The following is a 20,948-nucleotide window of genomic DNA, read 5'->3' on the forward strand; positions in this document are numbered from 1 at the left end:
CATCTTTGGGGCACCTGCTACCTGCTCCTTGGATGGCAAAAGAGAGAACAAAGCGTCTGAGGGAGTTCCCCTCCCCTTCCTTCTCTCCTTCTGCCTATCCTCCACCACATACAAGCCTTTTCCATGTGACGGGCATCATTTATCGAAACCAGAGGGGTTCCCGTTGTAAGCACGGGGACTTAAATTGGGGTGTGGTTGTGGCCAAGAGTCCCACCCTGACCTCAGACAGGCTTTGGAGACAGTGTTTGTGCATGTTTGTATGTGTTTGCCTGGCTTCTGCCAACCTGACCCCAGTCCCTCAGAGGGCCAGGGCGTGGACCACTCAGGGCATCCTTTACCAAACCGTTCTTTCCAGCCAGCTAAGATGGAAAGGGAAAATTAAAAAACAAAAAAAGGTAAAAGGGAGTTGTAGAGTAGGTGCATTTAATCCTGCCCAATTTAAATGTAAACAGTCCCATCTTTAAAGCAATACGCTAGTCTCTCTTCTTCCCCGACCCTGTCCAAAAGAAAAAAAAAAAAAGAAAGAAAAGAAAAGAAAAATGAAGAGCATTTCCATCAATGGATTTCTTTAATGTTGATGATGGTTTTGGTGCAGTTTGAGGGAATCTGTATTTAGTCAGAAAAAAAAAAGAAAAAGAAAAAAGCTTCAATAGAATGACCCACCAGATGGGCCCATAACAAAGCACAGAGGCATCAAACCACCACAGACATTTGGTGCTTAGAATAATAAAAAGACTATAAAATTAGATTAGTTGAGTCTAATTTGGAATTGGTATATTCCCTGTGCACCCTCACCGCTCTTGGGCAGATAAAGCCCTGAGATTTAGCGCTGTGTCAGAGCGGGGAGTCGGCAACTTCCAGTAAAAAAAAAAAAAAAAAAAAAAAAAAGGAGCCGCCACCGTGGGGGAAGGCAGGCCGGGGGAGAAAAAGCATTCTGGGAGGCCACGGAGGGCAAGGCAAGTGACCTCCAATGATTTACAGGCCTTTAGCTTAATGAAATTGTTTCACTGGCATGACGGTAAGAGCCCGTAATGGATTGGATGCCCTAATGTAATGAAATTACTCCCTTCTGCCTAAAAAAAAAAAAAAAATGCGCAATTAATATTTACTGAGACCTGCCAGCCTTTGGTGAGCGCGTCTGTGGGTCGCAGCCAGTCGGAGGGATGAGACTGAGCCGAGCAGCGTGGCAGACAGGCTGGCTGTGTGTGAGCTCCCGCCGCCGCCGCTGGGGAGTCAGCCCAGCCTGCCGGGGGCCGGGGAAAGGGACACACCGCGGCGCTCGGGGGACCCCCGCCCCCGGGCCGCCCCCCACGCCACCCTCACGCTCTCTCTCTTCCCGTTTCTTTCCCACAGGCAACTGGACAACAACCACATTGGCTGCATTGAAGATGGAGCCTTCCGCGCCCTGCGTGACCTGGAGATCCTGTGAGTGGCTTTTCGCAATCGCTTAGGCGCGCGCTTGTCTGTGTGTGTCTGTGTGTGTCTGTGTGTGTATGTGTGTGAGCGCGCCGTGCTTCTTGTGCATCTGTGTGTGTGTGAGAGTGTGTGTGTGTGTGTGTGTGTGTGTGTGTGTGTGTGTGTGTCTGGGTGTCTGGGTGAGGAGGAGAGAAAGGGGGAAGGTGGTGTGTGTGTGTGTGTGTGTGTGTGTGTGTGTGTGTGTGCGCGCGCGCGCGCGCGTGCCAGGGGCTCAGCGCCGATGCCTTGCCTCCCGCTGCAGTGCTATTAAAATTGAAACCGGAAGATGAGCTCCTGCTCACCTTGGGCCAAAGTGTTTGTGAGCGGCAAAGTCTCGCCCTCCCGCCAACTGGGGCTCCAGTCCGCTGATTGAGTCGCCTCTCTCTCTGTCTCTCTCTCTCTCTCTCTCTGCGCTCCCCTGGCCGTAGTTGGTGCTGGGGGGCAGCCGATGGGCAGGAAGGGGGACGGCGGGGGGGGGGGAGGAATATTGCACACTCCCAGAGCGGGTGATGGAGTATGGGGGTGGTGGGGTGGGGTACGAGGAGATGTGGGGTGCAGGTCAGGGAGGTGGGAGGGCAGCCAACAGAGCTGGCCAGGGAGGCTCTGTGGAATCGCCCCGAATCAGAAAGATACGGAGGTTACGGGGTTGGGGGGAAGCCTTGCATGGGGGGGAGGGGCAGTCCTTAGGGGGAGTCCCAAACGACCTGCTCAGAGTCCAGTGCTGACCTTCACTCCGGACCCTCTTCTGGGGCTAAATCCAAACTTTCCATGGCAGTGAGGGGCTGGAGGGGGGCTGTGGGGGGGACACAGGCGAGAAGGCGGCTCCTGGCTGGAACCCACACCCGCGCCCCCCACACACACGCACCACCAGTGTGTAGCTGACTCCAGGGGAGCAGAAGCTTGTCGGTCTGTCGGTCGGTCGGTCGCTGACTCTCTCTGGGGCAGAGAGTCTGGCTCGGGAACACTTCCGCCAGGGAAGTGAGTCGGCTGCCAAGTCCTGGCGGGGAGCAGGGGCGCTCGTGCCAACTCAAGTTGACTACGAGAGACAGAGAGAGATAGAGACAGAGAGAAAGAGAGAGATAGAGACAGAGAGAAAGAGTGAGAGAGAGGAAGCGTCATAGCTGTCCTCACCCAAAGCTGTACTTGTCCCTGCTCTGGGGGACAACCCCCCCCCCATGGAAGGCAGAAAAGTCTCGTGAGGACTCGGCGGGGGCGGGGAGCTGCGCGGTACCGGCTCATTAGCTGCGATGACCTTGGGCCAGTCACCCCCAGCTCTGTCTGCGCTTGCTCTGGCCCTTGTCTTTCTCCCTTCAGGATATGGGGGGGAGGGGAGGAGAAGGGGTGTCTGCACCAGCCAGCACCTCTGCCGCCGCTTTGGGGGCTGGCCTCCCCCTGTCATGTCGTGTGGTGACTCCCGGGTTCCAGAGCCGTTGTCGTATGGCCACTCTTGACTGTGAGTGACAGGGACCACGGGGTCACGGAACTGTGTCTGTAGAAGAAGTCTGAGCAGTGGGGGCCACCCACGGGGGCAGGGGGCTGTCTGGGGGTCCCCTCAACCTTTGGGGATGAAGGGAATGCAGTCCTCCTCCTCCTCCTCTTCTTCCTCCACCTCTTCCTCCTCTTCTTCCTCTTCCTGCCTCTGCCCCTGGCCTCGCAGACCCTAGCACAGGGCCGTGAAGGAAGGAGACCCCAAGAGGAACAGCAGGGAAGAAAGGACTGGGCGGGACCCCCAGCTAGCACCTTGAAGACAGGGGGTCCTCCTCCCTCAGATTCTCACACCCCCACCCCCACCCCAGCCAGCCGGCCTGTGACAAATGCTCCCTGTGGTCTCAAACAGCTGCCCCACCCATAGGGGCTGGAGCAATAGTCCAGGGGGTCGGCTGCTGGCCTGACACATTCCCTGATACCCCAGATGGCCCCCCAAGTCCCGTCAGGAATGAGCCCCAAGCACAGAGCCAGGAGTCGGCCCTGAGCACTGCCGGAGTGGCCCAGACCCAAACAGTGAGAAGGCCGGCAGGGCGTGGTTCTGCCCCGAGTTCAGGAAGTGCTGCCGCCGAGATCCAGAGAACTGCTCTGGAAAAGACCAGAACACGGGGCAGCTGGGGAGCTTTGGGGCCCACTGACCCCCTCCCCGACAGGCAGCCACAGGGGGTGGGGTGGGGGGTGTGGAGCCCCCAAGGCCGGGCTGCTCAGTCTCTCCCCGTGGCCACGTCCTGGGTGGTCGTCTGGGTGTGGACCCTGCACAGTCTTAGGTGTGTCCACACTCGATCCTCAGCCCCCAAGGTGAACTGGGATCGCGGCCCTCAGGCCCTCGAGTCCAAGGGCCAACTTAAAGCCTCCAACCCCCTGCGGACAGGAGTCAGGCTGGTTCTCCCCAGCCCACGGGGATCAGCTTCCCAACACAGCCCCGGCCGGTGGCTGTCTCTCTCTGAAAGACACTCTTCTTCTGTGACTCCACGTGGCTCAGCGCTTAGAAATTAATCATGATCCGTTTTTTTTTTTTTCTTTCTTTCCCCCGTGGGTTTTTTAATTTCCAGCGGAGCCAGGCAGGCTCTGGAACCATCCTTCATCTTCAGGGTGTGCCAGTCCCGAAATTAGCCGGGGCTGATGTCTCCATTTAAAGAAACCCCCCAGTTGTACCCCCCTCCATCCCAGCCCACCCCAGCCCACCCCACGGGGGTCTCCCACAGCCCCAGTGCCATGCTGGCCTCCGAAGATGGGGGACTTCTCTGAGCTGATATGAAGCACCCTGACGGAGTCTGGGCAGGGAAGTAACGTGTGGCGAGGGAGCAAGGGCACCCCATTAACTTAGTCCTGCGGAGGCAGGCCGAGAGATAGAGAGAGAGAGAGAGAGAGAGAGAGAGAGAGAGAGAGAGAGAGAGAGACTAGAAACCCGGGGGGGGGGGGGGAAGGTCACGCCCATCTCACTCACCAAATGAGCCGAGCTGGACGAAAGGAACTTTTTTTGTTTGTTGGTTTGTTTTGGGTTTGGGTTTCGCTCATGTTTGGAGGCGGGGAGGGTACACTTAGCCGTGCTCCCAAGCTGCTCCCAGCTCTGTGCTCAGGAGTCCCTCCCAGGGACTGCCGGGGAGATGGGGGACCGTGGGCAGTGCCAGGGATTGAACCCAGGGCCTCCCGCATACGAAGTCAGCCGAGAGCTCACTCTCTCTCTCTCTCTCTCTCTTGCTCTCTCCTCTCTCTCGCTCTCTCTCACTCTCACCCTCTCTTTCTTTCTCTTTTTCTCCCTCTCACTCGCTCGCTCACTCTCGCTCTTGCTCTCTCTCTATCCCCGGTTCCATGGAGGGGAAGTCTAGCCACCTACCGCCAGGAGGAGGCGGCGATGGGTGGCCCCCGGGGTCCCCCTGTTCCCCTCTTTTCTGCAGCCGGAAACGCCCAAGGCCAGCCTGAGGAGTTAGGTTGCATGGGGGCTTACAAGATGCCCCTGGGAGCCGCCCGCCCACCCACCCGCGGCTGGCGGTGAGGAGAAGGACCAGTACAGAGCAGGGACCAACCGGGGCTGAGGGCTGAATCCTGCCCTCTCTCACCCCATCACCCCACCTCGCTTTGGGTCCCTGCAGAAATGGGTGTGCCGGGAAACACGGCAGGAAAAAAAAAAGACCTTTTGGGCTGGGTCCTGCCTCCCCGGGACCTCATAGCCTGGACCCCCGGGCGCCCATACCAGAGATGCTGACCTGTGGCTCCACCTTGCCCTGGCCCTGAGCGACTCAGCTCCCGGACTCAGCAGAGCAGGACCAGCATCCCCAAGAACTGGTGGGGGATGTGGGGAGGACCAGCAGGAGCAGCCCCGGCACCGTTACGGAGGAGAGCAGAGTCTCCCCGTGGGCGCCAGTTTCTGCCGGGGTTTAGTTCTGGTTTCCCAGCATCACCAGTGGGCTCGGACACTCGAGACCATGAGGGCTTCGCTGCCCCAGTCTCCCCTTCACAGAGCGTCCTCTTGGCCTCCCTGGGTTGCCCACAAGCCCAGCGCCGCCTCCTTCCTTCAAGACTGTTCTCTCGGCCGTGCGATTCGGGGCCTCAGGGCCTCTGCCTGGACTCTGCCCATCCCACAGCCAGATACGCCCCCCACGGTCCGCAGACACCCGGCATGCTCTGCGCCTTGGCTTTGTTATTGTTGCTGTTGTTTTGTTGTGTTGTGTTGTTGTGTTGGGGGGAGGCCACACCCAGCCATGCTCAGGGATGACTCCCGGCTCTGTGCTCAGGACTCACTCCCGGCTCTGTGCTCAGGGCTGACTCCCAGCTCTGTGCTCAGGGCTCATTCCCGGCTCTGCGCTCAGGGCTCACTCCTGGCCCTGCACTCAGGATTCTTCCCGGCTCTGTGCTCAAGGCCCACTTCTGACTCTCTACTCAGGGCTCACTCCTGGCTCTGGACTCAGGGATGACTCCCGGTAGGGCTCAGGTGGGGACAGAGGGGGGAACCCTATGGGATGCCAGGGATCAAACACAGGTTGACTGCACACAAGGCAAGCGCCCTCCCCACTGGACGATCTCTCCCGTCCCTGAGCTTTGCATATTCAGCCCCGGCCAGCTCGCCTGAGCACGGCCAAGCCCTTTCCGCAGTGAGACTGGGTCCCTCGCCGACCCAGCACGCCGGCCTGAAAAGTGTCTAATGAACAAGGGATCGGGGAGGCTGGACAGAGGAGGCCTCAGGGAGAGCCCCTGGTCACTGCACAGCTCTGCCTGCTCCAGCGCCGTGGGGGGCCCGAGTTTCAGACACAGTGTACCAGCATTGTCTCCCGACTCTGCATCACCAATCAGAGGTCCTGTAAAATACTGCCGTCAGCAGTGCCGGGCACAGAACACACGGATGTTCTTCTGTGTGTTTCCGACGAGGGGTCTGCCCTCGATCACCCTCAAGGCCCGGCCTACTCTGTTGCAGACTGTCCAGCAAGGCTGCCCTGACAGTCTTGCTGACGGCGATCCCATGCCGTTCACCAGTCCAGGGACCGCAGTGACCTTCGTGTGGGTCGGCCCATGCAGGGCCCTCCCTATCCCCAGGGTGGCCTCCTTTTGTGGAAAGAAGGTGCAGAGAGGCCGAGTGCAAAGCCAGGGGAACCGCCAGGCCTGGGCTTCTTGGTAGCACGTTCCCCCAACCCCACCCCCCCACCCTGTTCTCTCTGCCCCCAGTCCCACCAGAGTGGCAGGTTGGCAGCTGGCTCTCGGACCTCGGCTCCCACATCCTGCGCCCGTATCGGGCACTCCCCAGCAATGAGGCCGTGCGAAAGAACCAACCCACCCCTCAAGTAAGACTCGGGGGGATTCCAAGCATAAAAACACCTACTGCCCTTGGGTGTCTGCTGCATTGTAGGCCATCAGAGGAGGGAAGACCTCTGTCTCTGGCCAAATGAAGGGCTGAGGGTGGAGAGCGAGCCCAGGGGTGAGGTGCGACCCTGACGCTCCACCGACCCCCGTTTGATCCCTGAGCCCTGCGGGCTGAGCTGAGCCTGCTACTTCCAGCTCTTCTGTGAGCCCTCCGCCACGCCTCTGCAGCCTAAACCGGCGCTCACCACATCCTGTCCCGGTGATTTTGTTTGTTTTTCTGTTTAGTTCTATCAAATATATGTGTGTGTGTGTGTGTGTGTGTGTGTGTGTGTGTGTGTATTATATAGCACTGCACTGTAGCACTGGCCTCCCGTTGTTCATCGATTTGTTCGAGCGGGCCCGGTAACGTCTCCATCGTGAGACTTGTTGTTACTGTGTTTGGCATATTGAATACGTCACAGGGAGCTGCCAGGCTTTGCCGTGCGGGCGAGATACTCTCGGTACCTTGCCGGGCTCTTCGAGGGGAGCGGAGAAATCAAACCTGGGTCAGCCAGGTCGGCCGCGTGCGAGGCAAACGCCCTACCCGCTGTGCTATCACTCCAGCCCGTATTTTATATATTTTTTACAAATATATATTTTTATACATATAAATATATTTTTTAATTAATGAAACACCATGAGGTACAGTTGTAGACTTACAAACTGTCGTGCTTGGGTTTCAGTTATACAATGATCGAGTACCCATCCCTCCACCAGTGCCCATTCTCCACCACCAATGATCCCAGTAGCCCTCCCACCCTTCCACCCCATTCCCCCCCACCCCACCTGGCCTCTGTGGCAGGGCATTCCCTTTTGCTCTCTCTTTCCTTCAGGGTGTTGTAGTTTGCAATAGAGGTATTGAGTAGCCATCGTGTTCAGTCTAGAGTCTACTTTCAGGATGCATCTCGCATCCCCAGCGAGTCCTCCAAACATCCTTTACTTGGTGCTCCCTTCTCTCTCTGAGCTGTCGTTTCCCCAGCATGTGCTGCCGGCTTCCAAGCTGTGGGGCCAACCTCCTGGGGACTTATCTCAACTATTCTTGGGTGTTCAGATGTCGGGTATATTTTTCAGAATCTAGCATGCGTTATCTGTACATCGCTTTGCATCCAAGTTGAGACGGCCAGCTTTTATGTGTTGGGGGTCATGCCCAGTGGTGCTCGGGGGTTACTCCAGGCTCTGTGAGGGGGTGTGGGGGGGGGGGAGACCACGCACTGCAGGGATTAAGCCCAGGCCTCCAGCGGCGTTACAGCTCTGAGCTCTTGGCAAATGAGATGCCTAGGCAGTGTGGGGTGATGGGGTTGCATGCGCTTGGCATTGGGCGGATGTGGGTCTGCATTGATGAGCACGTGCCCTCCCTTGGTTGGGGTGTGCGGACACCCCTGCCCCGCTGCTGACCGGCCCTCTCCCTTCACTTCCTGCTGCCCTGATCCGAAAAGCCCAGGCATCGAGTGTGCCCGCACGGTGAAGCCAGATGCCAGGACCAGGAAAGCTTCTGACACTCAAACCCTGTGGGGCCCCAGAGTGTCCCCAAACTGTCACCTTCAGCTCCCGCTCTGCAAAACCCCTGCCCGGGCATAGAAAGATGGAGAGACACTGGCCTCACGGGTAGGCAGAGCGCAGGGATGGGGGCTTGGGGGCTCCCAGACCCCCGTCAGGAAGCCACAGACCAGAGAGCCAAAGCATGTCGGATCTCTAGACTTTCCCGAGAAGTGGGACATTTCCAGTCACGTACGTGTGTGTGTGTGTGTGTGTGTGTGTGTGTGTGTGTGTGTGTGTGTGAAAGCAGGTAGAATTGAACTTGGGAAGATGCGGAGTGGTGAGATCAGAAGCACAACCCCCTTCCCACACCCGGTGCCGTAGGTCCCAGCCCCCAGCTCCCCACAGTACCCCCCCACCCCACCCCGTGTGCGTCTGTGTGTCGGACCCACTTTGCAAAGATGAGTCAGGAGCGAAAGCAGTTGTAGGAAGCCACCATCTGTCAGGGGGGCTGTCTCTCATCACAGCCGGGCGGGGAGGACGGGGCCTCCCTGGGCCCTACTTAAAGGACATACAGGGGAGTGCGGGGAGCAAACCCTCGTGAGGAGGGACGGGCCGCGTCCACCCTCCCGTGCCCAAGGGTGTCGGCTCCCAGAGCTGGGACCCTCCTGACCGTCAGCTCAGGTAGAGAGGGCACAGAGCCTGCTGTCTGCCGTCCACTCCAGCCGTATGTGCCGCCGGGGGGGAATGGTCTGTTTCACTGTGACCGTCGTGATGAGTTACGTGCGGGGAGTGGACAGTCACATCTGCATCACAGTGGGCATCTAGGTGGTCATTCACGGTATCAGTAAAGGATGGTCACTCACGGTGATATATAGGGATGGACATTCACGATGACCATAAAGGATGGTCATTCACAGTGACTGTATAGATGGTCATTCGCAGTGACCATATAGGGCTGGTCACTCACGGTGACTATATAGATGGTCATTCACAGTGACTCTAAAGGGATGGTCATCCACAATAACTGGGGTGTTCATTTGCAGTGACTATATAAGGATGATCATTCACAGTCACTGTATAGGTAGATGGTCATTCACAGTGACCTTATAGATAGTCATTCGTAGTGACCGTATAGGAATGGTTTTTCATAGTGAATGTATAGATGGTCATTAGCAGTGATAGGGATGGTCATTTACAGTACCCATAGAGATGGTCACTCACTGTCAGTGTCACTGTCCTCCTGTTGTTCATCGTTTTGCTTGAGCGGGCCCAGTAGCGTCTCCATTGTGACAATTGTTACTGTGTTTGGCATATCGAGTATGTCACGGGGAGCTTGCCAGGCTTTGTCGTGCGGGCGAGATACTCTCGGTAGCTTGCCGGGCTCTCCGAGAGGGGCGGAGGAATTGAACTCGGGTCGGCCATGTTGGCTGCTTGCAAGGCAAATGCCCTACCCGCTGTGCTATTGCTCCAGCCCGATGGTCACTCACAGTGACCCTAAAGCGATGGTCATTCACAGTGACTGTATAAATGGTCATTCGTAGTGTTAGAGATGGCCATTAGCAGTGATAGAGTTGGTTATTCGCAGTGACCGTAAAGGGATGGTCCTTCGCAGTGACTGTAGAGAAGGTCATTAGTAGTGATAGAGATGGTCATTCGCAGTGACCGTTGCTAGGGGTGACACAGTGAAAGTGGAACCTTGAGAGGTATAGTCGTGGCAGCTATCCTAGGCCATGCAAAGCCTTTGTTGTTTCAGCTTGTCTGCCTTCCAGGCGCTGTGGTAAAGCATCAGGAGCCCTCATCCTGGGGCAGTTCTCAGCACAGCCTAACTGCGGGGGAAGGGGGGAACCGGGCTGTCAAGTCCCAGGCCTCTCCCCAAGCGAGCTCTGCTACCAAAACACAAAACTTAAAAAGTCTGGGTTAAAAGGTGTATAGGAAGAGGCTGGAGAGTTGTGCTGGGGTACAGGGCTTACCTTGCATGCAGCTGACCTGGGTTTAATCCAGCACTGCCTATGGTCCCCCAAGCATCACCAGGAGTGATCCCTGAGCACCATCAGGTGAGGTCCCAAAGCCCCACCCACCCACCCACCTACCTTTGAAGGAAATACATACAAAACCACACCTACCAGAGAACCAGCCCCATACAGCGGTGAGATTACTGGCTGTGGCAAACACCCAGAATCCCTCAGAAGCCCTGTCTTCCCTCTTTGAATTGTTGGTCCACTGAGGCACTGAAATCTAACCTTCTGACCCATGCTTAATCAGCACCACGTCCAGCCCCTCAGAACTGCCCCAGAAGTGGACACCCAAAGCCAAGGTCAGACTTGGGCTTGCTCCCACCCCATCACCACCCTCCCCTGTAGTTTGGAAACTGTTTTCTTGTTAAAACGCAGAAGTGGCCATCTCAACCCCTTTTGTGAGTATTGTGGCTTCCAGGAGACGTGACGGCCCATTGTCCAGTGGGCCAGGCAGCTGTGGACAGCCGCCGTGGGTGGCCACCGCCTTGTCTCAGGTAGTCACTTAAAGTACAGCGGCCAAATCGAGTTAACTGGGTCAAAGCTTTTCCCTCACAGACTGCACGCTCTGTCTCAGCTGGAACAGAGCTAAGGAGACAATTGTCCCGGAATTGGCTGAAATGTCCAATGGCAGAGTATTGTCTTGAAATTGCCGGTTCTCACTTTTTTTTTTTTTTTTGGTTTTCCTATTCCTCCAGCTCAGAGGTGAGGTGGCATTTTTTTTGTTTGTTTGTTTTGCTTTGTTTTTTTTTTTTCTCACCAAAATGAACAGAAGGGGCTGGAGCAACAATAGTACAGTAGCTAGGACACTTGCCTGGCAGACAGCTGACTCAGGTTCAATCCCCGCCACCCCGTAGGGTCCCCCAAGCTCTTCCAGGAGTGATTTCCTGAACTCAGAGCCTATAGGAAGCCCTGAGCACCTCCAGATGCTACTCCACACGCACCCTCAAAAAAAATTTTTTTAATTCAATAAAATGAACAGAATCAGAACCAGGGTTGCAAATCGGCGCTTCCTAAGAGAGACGTGACTTGTTTTCATTTTGTTTTCACTGTTTTCACCTGGGTTTCCCCCGAGTGCAGCAGATGTTCCTTCCAGCAGCCTGGGGGGCAAGTGTGCTCCTGACTCGAACAGAAATCTGGACGCTTCTCCGGAAAACCAAGAAGGGTGGGATTCTGTGCTGCAGATTATGATGTGTTGAGGCAGTCGGGACTGCATGACACTCTGCACTGGGGATTTTCTGAGGAGCTTCCAGAACGTCAGGAGAGGAACTCGGTTCTCGGTGAGTCTCCTCACCTGCTCCCCCATCCCACCCTGACCCTTCGCTGTCCACTGAGACTTGGGTCAGATGGCCGTCACGAAAAACGGCTCATTTGTGTTTTTTTGCTTTTTCTGAGTCTCACCCGGTGATGCACAGGGGTTACTCCTAGCTTTGCTCTCAGGAATCACTCCTGGCGGTGCTCGGGGGACCATATGGGATGCTGGGAATTGAACCCGGGTCGGCCGCGTACAAGGCAAATGCCCTCCCCGCTGTGCTATCACTCCGGCCCCTCACTTGATTTTTGACACCATTAGGGGGGCACAGGTGAAGATCTCGTGGGATGGTCAGATGGACCCCTGAATTTTACATCACTTGAATAAGCGATGTATTGGATGAATGGTTCTGGTGACTAGAGTCAGGAGTGTTCCAGAAGCTTCTGTTGGCTCTCCTTTTTCCTTATTTACAGTAGCACTATCCTCCCATTGTTCATTGATTTGCTCAAGCAGGCACCAATAACATCTCCATTGTGAGACTTGTTGTTACTGTGTTTGGCATATCGAATACGCCACGGGGAGCTTGCCAGGCTCTGCCGTGTGGGCGGGATACTCTTGGTAGCTTGCCAGGCTCTCCGAGAGGGACGGAGGAATTGAACCCGGGTCGGTCGCATAAGAAGATATGGCAGAGAGGGCTGGGTGGGTCTGAAAGAGCCCAGGAATCTCTAGGACTCAGGGGAAAACAGGACAGTGGAAGCCTTGCCACTTCAGGAAAGGGCAGGCTGGGGACCCCAGTCGTCCCCGGCCCTTAGCTCTGCAGAACGGGACCCTGGGACCCACCGGGGGCAATTGGCTTCTCCTGCCGCTGACCTGCTGGGAGGTCAGGGGGCCACAGGCAGAACTGGAAAGGGGGGGGCTCCTTCCTGCCTCACCTTGAGCTTCCCTACCTGGCAGCAGACCTGTAGGAGGGAGAGGGGCGGGGGGAGAATGTGCCCAGAAAGGCAGTGAGTCTGGGAGTGGAAGGCCGCTGCTCCACACCTGCTCGTGAAAAAGATCCCGGGAGCCAGGACCGTCTCGTCGGGGTTCTAGCTCTCGGTCGGCTGCGTGGGCAGGCCGCACCCTGCAGACGTGGAGCTGGGTGGTGTCGCTGGGCTGGCCAGCCAGCCGGTTGGTCTCTCCACCAAACAGAAAGTTTCCTAATTGGTGGCCCGTCCCCAGAGCTCTGGTGTTTTTTATTGTCGGACCAGGTCAACCTCCACAGAACAGGGCAATGGCAGGGCTGAGCTCAGTCAGCCAGGGAAGAGTTGTTCAGCCAGTCATAAACACGGGAGCACCGTGAACACTCAAAACTGTGGGGCTGGAGCAATAGCACAGTGGGGAGGGCATTTGCCTTGCACGCAGCCAACCCGGGTTCAATTCCCAGCATCCCATATGGTCCCCCGAGCACCGCCAGGAGTGCAGAGCCAGAAGTAACCCCTGTGCATCACCAGGTGTGACCCAAGAAAAAAAAAACTGGACATCTGAGGACTGGGGGCATAGCTCAGTGGGAAGGGTGTTTGCCTTGGTTGCGGCCGATCAGGGATGGACCCCGGCACCCCATAAGATCCCCCAGGAGTGATCCCTGAGTGCAGAGCCAGGAGTCAACCCTGAGCACCACTAGGTAGGACCCAGAAACCAAAAAAAGAAAAAAAAGAAAAAAAATTTAAACTCTGGGCATCTGAGTGAAGCATGGCAGGTTCTGAAGATCTTGTGTTCTCCGTTGACCCTTAAACCTGCCATCGTTCACGTTTATCATGGTGTCACGGCACCCCGGTTCTAACACACCGGGAGTACGCCGGGTAGAATAAAATATGGGGCCCGTCGGCCTGCCGCCGCCGGCGGCGTCTTGAATGAAGAGGCAGAGGCCAGCCCTTCCGCGAAGGCACCCGCACAAATTGTCAGCCGATTGTTTTTATTTATTTCTGTGGGTTTTTACATGACACCTGGAGACCGTTTAAAATGTTCCTTGGCGGTGAGAGCCCGGTGTTTAAAAATAACGCTTGCCCGGCGCCAAATCACTTTAGAGTCGGGTACAAATATTGAGACAAAAACCCCAGCTGTTATTGCTTTGGCTGCTAATTTGAGGTGTCAAATGGGACCGCGGCTGCGAGACGTCAGTGAGTAAGGCCCCGCGCGAGATCATTATGTTTCCTAACAGCCGAGAGTAATGGGCTAATCAGTGCGGCATCAGTTGTTTTCATTATATGCCCACACAATGGTCATGAGCTTTAATTTAAACGGCCCGTGGGGAGCGCGGGGAGCCCAGTCCCACGCGGCAGCCGCACCCAGGATAGTCCTGCAGCATGGAAGAGGCGGCCGCGTCGTCGGTCCCCACCCTGACTTGGCCCCCACGTCCTCTCCGTCCCTCTGGCCCCCCCCCGTCTGTCCGCCCGCGGAGAAGCAGTCCCTTTTCCCGCCAGGCGGCAGAGAGCTGTGCTTCAGGGCTCTTCAGGGCCGCCTTAAAATGCCTGGGAAACCAGCCCAGGTGGAGCAGGGCTTCCGGTGATGCTTCCGGGCTTCCCAGGGGTCCATTGAGGGATTTGAGGCAGAGATCTGGAGTCATCTACTCACCCGCATGAGCCCCTAGTTGAATGCACTCTCTCCATCTCTCTCTCTCTCCATCTCTCCCTCCATCTCTCCCTCGCTCGCTCTCACTCTTGCTCTATCTCTAACTTTCTCTCTCTCTTTCACTCTCTTCTGTCTCTCTTTTGCTATCTCGCTCTCTCTGTCTCTCTCTGTTTCTGTCTCTGTCTGTCTGTCTTTCTCTCCATCTCTGTCCTCTGTGTCTGTCTCTCTTGCTCTCTCTGTCTCTGTCTGTCTCTCTCTTGCGCTCTCTTGCTTGCTCTATCTCTCTCACTATCTCTTTCTCACTCTCTCGCTCTCTCCTGTCTCTGTCTCTCTTTTGCTGTCTCACTCTGTCTCTCCTCTCTCTTTCTCCCTGTCTCTCTCTGCCTCTCTCTGTTTCTGTCTCTGTCTCTCTATCTCTGTCTCTCTCTCGCTCTATCTCTGTCTCTCTGTGTCTGTCTGCCTCTCTTGCTCTCTCTGTGTCTCTGTCTGTCTGTCTGTCTCTCTCTCTCCCCCCACCCCACTCATTCCCATGCTCTAGTGCAGTGGTTTCCGGCCTTCTGACCCCTGCAGACTGCCACGGAGGGCGGGCTTGAGCATCCGACAAACCCCCGTTTATAGCCAGTGAAGTGCACTGGGGGAGACCGGGCCCACCTCGCCCATGTGGTCCCAGAAGGGCTTGGCCTGCAGGTCAGTCAGCTGCTGGGAGGGGTTGGTCAGTCCTGATACACCCTGACCATTGGACTCTCCTGCCCTTGGAGAGGTACCGGAATCGTCCTCCCTCGGAGGTGCTCTAGGTGCTGGCTATGACATGCATAGGCTCTGGGGGGCCGGAACGATAGTACAACAGGGAGGGCACTTGCCTTGCACACCCCGGATTCAATCCCTGACATCCCATGTGTTCCCCCCTGAGCACCGTCAGGAGTAATCCCTGAGTTCAGAGCTAGGAGTGAGCCCTAAGTTCCCTCCCCCAGGTGTGGCCCCCAAACAGGACGAACACCAGAAAAAGAGCGAGGCCCTGGTATACACTCCCTTGGACTTTGGCTGTTGTCTCTGCGACTCTGTAGCCGTGGGATCTGGGCGGATTTCATGGATATGGACAGGAAGAGCAGTTGTTGGGGGGGTCTCACCCGGCCGTGCCCAGGGCCAGTTCCGGGCACTGCCCACAGTGTTGGGGACCCTATGTGGTACGGGGGCAGGGGGGCTCCAACCAGCATCAGCTCTGCGCCTCGACCCCCAGGGCTCTCTCTCTAGTCCCCCAGCAAAACCCCCAACGTCCGTCCATCCCTTTGACTGTCTCGGTCGTGAAGGCTCCGAAATGAAAATGTCAGTGGGGGTCTCTGAGTGCCGGGAGAGCGAGCTCCTCGGGGGGCAGTGCTGGGTGTGGGGTGAGCCCGGAGTCTGCATGCAGGAGGCAGAGCAGCCACTGTTTGTTGAGGACCCTCTTTCCTCAAGGAACTCAGCAGGGTCACCCCCCACCCCAACCCCCGTCAGCCCGCAAGGCAGAGTCCCCTACAAACCCCTGTATGGCTGGTGAGAAAGGTTGCGAGGGGCTTTGTGTGTGTGTGTGTGTGTGTGTGTGTGTGAGAGAGAGAGAGAGAGAGAGAGAGAGAGAGAGAGAGAGAGAGACCTGGGAGCCACACACACCATTGTCCCCGGGCAAAGCTGTCCCCGCAGTTTGGGCGGGGGGTCTTCCCCGGATGCATGTTCTACTAGGCATCGTTCTTAGACATGAAACGGCAGAAAAGAATTAGTCAGCGGCAGGAAGTGGGAGACAGGTGACCCCACCAGACCTCTGCTCTGGTGTTTCTATCCATGCGTCCAGGGAGCCGTCCGTGTGTGTCTCCCTGGACACACGCACACACTCACACACATTCTCACACACTCACACACACATACACATATCACACACACACTCATGCACACACATAGACACACACACACACCATGCACACACAGACACACTCACGTATACACACATACACACACACAGAGCATGCACACACCCCTTAAATAAGGGCCCACCAGCCCCGCAGTCACATTCCTGAAATCTCAGCGCGCGAAGGGGGCAGCCCACCCCCATTCCGGGTGTGCGGGGGCCCAGGGGGTGCCTTGCTCAGTGCCCTCTGAGCGAGAGCAAGACACGCCACCTGGTTCACATCAGAGCCAGAGGACAGCCCCACGCCAAAGCCAGCAGGAGGGAGAGTCAGGCTGAGCCCCCGAACCCCCTTCTCTGGTGTGGGCGGACAGGGAGGCTCGCTGCTTCCCCCCAGCCAGGGGGCGGAGGGTGCAGCCTCTCCCAGGCTCCGGGTGCGGGCCGCTGGGACCCTGCTTTTCTGCATGCTGCTGGTCAGGGCACGGCCAGGCTCACTGTCAGCAGAACCCCTTTCGCCGTGGCCACTGACACCCACACCCCCTCCCCCCACCCCCGGCCGAGCCCCCTCCCCCAAGAGGCCCCTGATGTGTACAGCCTGCCTTGACTTGAGACCTAAGCCCCTCTCTAGCCAGAGAGCCCCCCGCATCCCTTTGGCGGCACCCAGAGAGCCTCAGCCCCGCACTGTGTGGAGAGGAGTTGGCTAGACACATACACACACACACACACACACACACACACACACACACACACATACACACCGACGTGCCCTGTGGGGCTGCCTGGTACAGTGCCCCTATGCACCCCCCAGATAACCCTGTCACATCCGGGCCAGCCACACCCCGCACAGAGCTCCCCCCCCCGTCCCCGCCCCCCCAGAGCCAGGACCGCTGCTCCCGAGTGATGAAGCGACGTCCTAATGGGAGGAGACGGAGGGAAATGTCAGCCTTATTAAGGCGGCCAGGGCGGCGTGGCTGCAGCCGGCTGGAGCCACAGGCCTGAGATGGTTATCTGGGGCCCGGGGGTGGGGGGGCATGCAGGCCAGCGGCCGGGGGAGGGGTGGGCAGGGGCGGACGGTGTATGTGGCAGGGTGGTCTTCTGGCAGTAAGTACAGCCGCCCCCCACTAGGGAGGGCTGGGCACTGTGTCAGGTCCCCGGCAGGGGTGGGGGGGGGGGTTGTCCCAGGCAGGAAAGCCTCTTCCAAAAGAGATCTCGGGGTGGTAGGGGGGTAGGGAGGGGGTGAGGTGTAGAGACATAGCACAGCGGGGACGGCCCTGGGCTGGCATGCAGACTCCCCAGAGGGTCTCCCCGAGCACTGCCAAGAGTGCTCCCTGAGTACAGAGCCAGGAGTCAGCCCTGAGCACTGCTGGCTGGGCCCTCCCAAGAAAAGGAGGCAGAGGCCAAGAAAGTGAGTGAGTGCATGGGGGTTGGGGGGGGAGCTTGGGGGGTGGGAACGGCAACATTGAGAACAGGTTCCAGAGAGGAGCCGAGGAACGGGGGTGACCCCTGAGGGTCACAGAAGCCAGGGAAGGAGGAGATGCACACCCTCACCCCCTCCCCTGCCAGGGGTCCACTGTGAGCCCCCCCCCCCATCGACTTGGGAACTGAAAACGGAGTGAAAGGGTCTGTGACTTCCAGTCACTGCCTTTACGGGCCATTGGTCCAGCAACTCGGGCCACTGACCTCAGCCTCCATCCTGGACTCAGGCTGGCGTGGGGGGCACCCCTTGCTTCCTGGGGTGGGGGCCGGAGGGGGCTGGAGGCCGCAGGAGAGACAGAATAGCAGAGTCCAGGGGACCGGAGCGATCGTACAGCCGGGAGGGCGTTTGCCTTGCATGTGGCCAACCGGGGTTCAATCCCCGGCATCTCATAGGGTCCCCCAGCACCACCAGGAGCGATTCCTGAGTGCAGAGCCAGCAGTCACCCCTGTGCATCACCGGATGTGACCCAAAAAGAAAAAGAATAGCAGAGCCCAGAGTCATTCACTGTGCCGGCCAGGGGGAACTCGGACTGCTGGTGTGGCTGGCGTCATCTCTTTGATGGCCTCCGCTGCTGCAGCCGGAGCACTTCGGCCCATCGGGCCTTCGTGACAGAGCAGGAAGCTCGGGGCGGTTCCGAACATACTTGTGTTGTCTTCCCCCCGCCTCCCCCGCTGCCGCCAGCAGACAGAGGCAGACCTCAGAGCCAACAGCTCGAGCCGCCTCCTTCCCACTCACCCCCTGACCTCCCCCTCCACCTCTGCTCGGCTGATGGGGGGACATCACAGAGGCTGGACTGATGGGGGACATTGCAGGGTGGTCCGGAAATCCCACGGATCTGTGTTTATCAGGAAAAGCAGGAGCTGCCCTGGAGACGGACCTCTCAGAGGCCACCGCATCCCTCGGCATCCCTGGGCCAGCGGCAGATAGCGAACACCCGAACGCAGTTTCCGTCGTTGGGGTGGTGGAATAATTGCTATTATCATCAATGTTTTATGGCCCTCATTACGACTCACATTTAAATATCAGGGTGGTAATCCATTAATAAGTCATAGCTGCCGGACGCCTGCCGCAGCCGGCCAGAGCCCGGGCCTGGTGTGGGACCTGCTGTCTGCTCAGCTGCAGCCCGGCTGGCTGGGCGCGCACACATGCACTCCTTTTGCCTTTGAGAGAGAGAGAGAGAGAGAGAGAGAGAGAGGGAGAGAGAGAGAGAGAGAGAGAGAGAGAGAGAGAGAGAGAGAGAGGAGGCAGCGGTGGTGGCTTGGGTTTTGTCTGGCCATGGGTCCATGGTCTCAGCCAAGGGGAACCCGCAGGAACGCTGGGTAGGAGAGAAAGGGGGCAAGTGGGGTGACGTCGGAGCTCTAAGTCATTCCTGGTGCAAGGGGAAAGCAGGGAGGGACAGGACATCCCCTCCAGAGCCGGAGATCCTTCTAGCTGTCTGAGGATGGTTTCTGGTGGCTTCTTGGGGGTGGGGGGGACAAGGAGATAATACAGCAAGTAGGATACTTGCCTTGCACACAGCCAACTTGGGCTCGATCCCCGGCTGAGTCTAGAGACAGGAGTGAGCCCTGAGCGCTGCCAGGTGAAGCCCCCCCCCAAAAAAAAAAGGGAGGGAAAGATGGAAGGAAGGAAGGAAGGAAGGAAGGAAGGAAGGAAGGAAGGAAAAATGTTGTTGAAGGCATCTTGGATGGACCTTGCTAGGAAAGACACACACACACACACACACACACACACACAAGCATGTACGCACACACATGCATGCACACAAGAACAAAGGAAGTTCGAGTCCCACAGAATGAAGTACCAGGGAAGGTTCAACCAAATGCTGAGTGAGGTCAGTATTTAGCGAGGTCCCCCCCACCTACCCCCGCACCCCCACTCTGGTTTTTCCTCTCAACCACAGGCAGGCCTGACGTGCCAGTGGTCACCCAGGCACGGACCTTGCAGGCCCCACACGTGCCCTTCAGACATGGGGAATCAGACTAGCTGGGCAGTCCCCACTGTGAGAGGTGGGGACATCCTGGGACTCAGCTAGAGGTGGGAGAAGGCTCTGCCGCGGGGACCTGGGGACGGTCGCGTGCTGGACAGAGCTCCTTCTCGTGCCCTGGACGTGGGGGTATTGGGGAGGACAGGTCAGGCCATGCAAGGCTGGAACCCCCCACCCTCGGTGGGTGAAGTGGCCAGTTCCCATTGACTGAGTCCCGGTTCCGTCCCCCCTGGCTGCAGAGAGTCCCAGTGAGATGAGTATTTGCCTGAGGCCGCCCCCTGTAAGCACGCGGGACCCCCTTAGAAATCTGCAGGCACACCCAGACAAAGAGAATGTCCCGGAAACTGGGAGGGCATGGTGAGAGGGAATGAGGGAACGGCATTGGCGTGGGGAAGGGGGCGTGGCCTGGGAGAGGGGCGGGGCCTGGTGTGGGAAAGGGGCGTGGCCCCTGGGCGGAGCCTGCAGAGGAACAAGGAGTGCGCGATGCTTGCTCGCCGGGATGCAGCCAACGGCAGGCAGGGCTGGGGTGCAGGAGTCGCAGTTGCCTCTTCCTCTCTGCAGCCCCCCGCCGAAGCCACAGAGGGCCGTGGCTGCTGCCTTTCTGGGGGTCTGCCTTTCTGCAGCTCCTTCTGTGCTCAGCCCCCCGCACCACCGTGGCCTCCCTCCGTCCTCCAGCGAGTCTTCTTCCTTCATGGGTGAAGCTCCCTTCTCTTCTTCCCTTTCCCCGGAGCCAGGAGAAAAGCCCCTTCAGGGCCCGTGGTGCCCGGTGGGATGCTCCCAGTCCTGGCATCGGGGTGCAGCGGGGGAAACGGGAGGCGTCTCCCTGCCCTGAGCCTCGCCCGGCAAACACCCACAGGTAAAAAAGCCCTGGGTGCGGGCAATTCGGGGCGAGCAACGGGTGCAAGGTGAAGCGAGAGCGTGACTTCACATCCTGTCTCCAGAGCTCCGCGCTCTGGTGCTGGAGAACGGGACCTCGTCCCTCCGCCGCTCAGCCTCCTTATCTGTGACCCGAGGGTAGCAGCCGGTCCACCAGGACCCGGGTCACTCAGCCCAACTGTCGCACAAATCTGCCGCCTTCTGTCTATGGAGAGGGCAAGAATGTATCTGTAGCTGGGTCCGCAGTGGCCAGGATGGAAGCTACTGTAACAAAGGGTTTGATAGGATTCCAGGGAGCTGAATTGCAGCCCACCTTGTAGGGGGGCTTGGGCATAGGGAAGCAGCGGGGGAACCCTGAAGTCTCAGGGTTTCTCCTGCCCTCTGCAGACCGAGCCCTGCCGAGGTCATCTTCCGCTTTGCCGTGGTGGCCGCCCACCGGTGGCCCCCATTACTGGGACAGCATCTCGGTTGCCCTTGTTGACCGACACCCGGACCATTTTCCTGTCTCCACAGCACTCTCAACAACAACAACATCAGCCGCATCCTGGTCACCAGCTTCAACCACATGCCGAAGATCCGGACCCTGTGAGTACCAGCCCCTTGTGGGAGGGTGG

General features: G+C 57.9%; 1 protein-coding gene across 1 annotated transcript in view; it reads left to right on the forward strand.

Moving 5' to 3' along the window:
• The window catches only part of SLIT3 (slit guidance ligand 3), a 514,410-nt gene that overhangs the window by 413,507 nt on the left and 79,955 nt on the right, over window positions 1-20,948 (forward strand). Inside the window, exons 6-7 of the mRNA XM_056107963.1 lie at window positions 1,354-1,425; window positions 20,848-20,919. Coding sequence (XP_055963938.1) covers window positions 1,354-1,425; window positions 20,848-20,919 — 144 coding nt within the window. The remainder of the gene's footprint in view (window positions 1-1,353; window positions 1,426-20,847; window positions 20,920-20,948) is intronic.

Source organism: Sorex fumeus, unplaced genomic scaffold, assembly GCF_029834395.1.
Source record: "Sorex fumeus unplaced genomic scaffold, SorFum_2.1 ptg000187l, whole genome shotgun sequence".
In the NCBI taxonomy this organism is placed as follows: Eukaryota; Metazoa; Chordata; class Mammalia; order Eulipotyphla; family Soricidae; genus Sorex; species Sorex fumeus.